At 51.0% G+C, this 2,788-nt stretch overlaps 1 protein-coding gene across 1 annotated transcript; it reads right to left on the bottom strand.

The window, feature by feature from the left end:
* Positions 1 to 537: 537 nt before the first annotated feature.
* On the bottom strand, positions 538 to 2,187 carry LOC308428357 (syncytin-B; the record flags this gene model as incomplete). The annotated part of the gene is made up of 1 exon (XM_080926756.1): positions 538 to 2,187. The coding sequence occupies one exon, from the start codon at positions 2,185 to 2,187 to the stop codon at positions 538 to 540; it is 1,650 nt and encodes a 549-aa protein (XP_080782882.1).
* Positions 2,188 to 2,788: the final 601 nt, after the last annotated feature.

The following is a 2,788-nucleotide window of genomic DNA, read 5'->3' as shown; positions in this document are numbered from 1 at the left end:
TTGAGGGGACAGTAGGGTCTTACTTTCTCCCTAAAAGCTGTCATAGAGGATCTTTGCTGGCCCCCTTCCAGCATCCGGAAGCTCCCTGCCACCTCCATGTTCTTCATGTGAGGTCAGAAAGCAAGAAGGACAAAGGAGCAAGCCACACCATGGCGGACACTGAGGAGTGGAGATCTCTATATAAGAGACTTCACTCTCCACTCACGGGCAGGGCACTGGAAACATTCCTTCTCTGGCCTCTTGGCCATTGCTAAGAGTAGCTAAGTAGTAAGGTAGGTGATGGGTTAAAGAATGTCAAGTGATGGAGAAACATCTCTAGAGGCCATGTCTGGGGTGGTGGGGGGGGGGGGACTACAGATAAGGCAGAAGGAGCTCAGATCTAGAAAAATAAGTCATTTTAGTCCTGGAAGCCAAAATTCTATAGTTTTTGGAATCAACGCTGGTACAAACGTGTGGCCATGACCGACACTCCTGACTTGGAGTCTATTCACTAAGTAGAAGGGAGGGTATAGATGGTGCTCTCACAACTGCTTCCTGTTACTTAGGAGTGCTGTCCTCGTCTGGGGAGTCTTGGGGCAGTTTTTTATATTGGAAATTTTGGAGGAGGATGTTTACCTGCCTTTTGGCAGTGTCCTGGACAAAGGAGCCAAGTCTCTGGGACACAAAACGGGTTAGGCAGTTCATAAGACAAGAGCCGAATATCAGTAAGAAGAAGATGAAGAGAAGAGGTCCCAGAAAGGGAGTCAGCCAGGGCAGCCAGTGTCCAGGGTCGGGCCACTGTCCCCAAGAGTCAGAACGCTGGCTGAGTTCAGCTGCTCGTTCTCGAAGCTTCTTTGCCGCATCCCAGACTATTCCAGACTGGTTTACATAGAAGCAGCACTCTTCCTGGAGGAAGAGACAGGTGCCCCCTTTCTCGGCAGTGATGAGGTCCAGAGCTCTGCGATTTTGGAGAACAACGCCCGCGAGTGAGTCTATTTGGTTCTGGAGGGTGGTGATAGAGGCAGCTATTTCTTCCAGGGTTTCTGAGAGAGCCTTTGAAAGCTGTTGGAAATACAGAGTTGAGGAGGCCAAGCCAGCTATGCCTGTACCAAGGGCAGAAGAGATGCCCAGGCCTGCAAGGAAGGGAAAGAGGTGAGGGGACCGCTTTGGGCGATGACCTGAGGCCGAGGACAGAACTGAAGCAAAAAGGGGGACAGGCACTGTTTGGTTATTGGGGAGGAGTTCAATATCCGGGTATTGGAAGACAAGGGTACAGACACCGGACCAATTGGCTGGGAGGCAGACGTAAGTCGATGTTCCGCAGAGGAAGAAAACTCCGGAAGAGTTGAGGCAGAAGGCATACGAGAAACTGAGAAGTTGTGAGAAAATGTCGGAGGTGACGTCCCAGTTTTTTTGGACAGTGACCTCATTCTCCCAGACTGAATACTGTCCAGATAGGGCAGCTCCCATGATGGGCTGGTAATGGAAGAGTGGATAGGGATCTTTGTGCCCCCGGAGTTTGACCTTGAAATGGGTGGGGTTCACTGACATGGTAATGGGGTGGGTTAAGTTGTCTGACTCAAATAAGGTAAGGTCATAGCAGGTGCCAGAGAAAGCGTGAGGACAGCGCATCCAAGGAGTGGCCGGGGAGGTGTGGCAGTATTTGATATCTGTCGAGCAGGGAGAGAAAGAGGGCTTCGAGAAGATTAGGGAGGGGGGTCCAGAAAAGCGGAGCGGGTTTTTCCATTTGGCATCCGGTCTTTTCATTGCCTCTTTGAATGGATGGGTGGTGGAGAGATCTAGGTTTCCATGACTGGTAGAAGGGGAAATATGAAGGGTGTAGTTGCAGAGTGAGGCAGAGAGGTTGCCTACAAACGTGGCATAAGCTGAGACCTTGAAGAAGCGGGAGATGCAAAGTGGGGCCTGTGACTTGAGCACAGTCTCAGTAAAGAGCGGTCCCCAGAGAGGGCGTCGGGCAGATTCAAAGAAATGGTCCTTATCGGGATAAATCACAGAGGTTATCCGGGTGAGGATCCGAAATATGCCCGTTGAGCTGACGAGTTGAAGAAAAGCAATCGCCCTTCTGTCAGGGTTGTGGAAAGAATAGGAGGCCGTCAGTGGGTGGAAGAGACGGAGGTGTCTTTCAATGTCGCTAATGGGAAAGGAGCTAAAGAAGGGCTTGACTGAATAAGTGAGGTGAAGCTTCATGGGTGTGTCTGTCCAAGTGGAGAGAGGGGCTGGGACTGCTAGGGACCGTTGGGTTTGGGTGGACAAGCAGACCCAGCAGTTGGAAAACAGGGAAGAGTTGGTTTCACGTAGTATGCGATGAGTGAGGTTGATAAGGGGCATCCAGCTTTCAGGATAGGACAAGGAGGAGGGGAAAAGAACAAAATAGAGGATCCAAAGGTGTGTCATGGTACTTCGGGAGTGGCCAGCAGTAGTGAGGGGTGCAGAGAAGTTGCTCCCGTGGACTCCTGAGTCCTGAAACTTGTTCTGTTGGGGGCGTTCGAAGGTGGCTGGTAAAGTCAGGGTGGCTGCAGGCTCTGCGGGTTATGAAGTGGGAGGTCAAACCTGAGAGAGAAGACGCATAAATAGGAGGAGGGTCAGCAGAAGAATGAAAAGTTTTCAAGTTAGGGATCTTGAGTCAGGGATTTGAGCTCAGAGTAGTGCAGCCAATGAGGGAGGTCGGGTTACCTTTGCCACTGTCAGGGTAGTCACATTCCCTGGGGAAATCCCTTTCCTGAAGACTCGGGATGAGGATGAGTTTAGGAAGGTGTTTGGATCCAGATGATTGTAAAATGTGGCTGGT

This window comes from Micromys minutus (assembly GCF_963924665.1).
Source record: "Micromys minutus genome assembly, chromosome: 12".
Lineage (NCBI taxonomy): Eukaryota > Metazoa > Chordata > Mammalia > Rodentia > Muridae > Micromys > Micromys minutus.
Note: the sequence above shows the minus strand (reverse complement) of the source record. Positions and strands in the feature narration are given on the sequence as shown.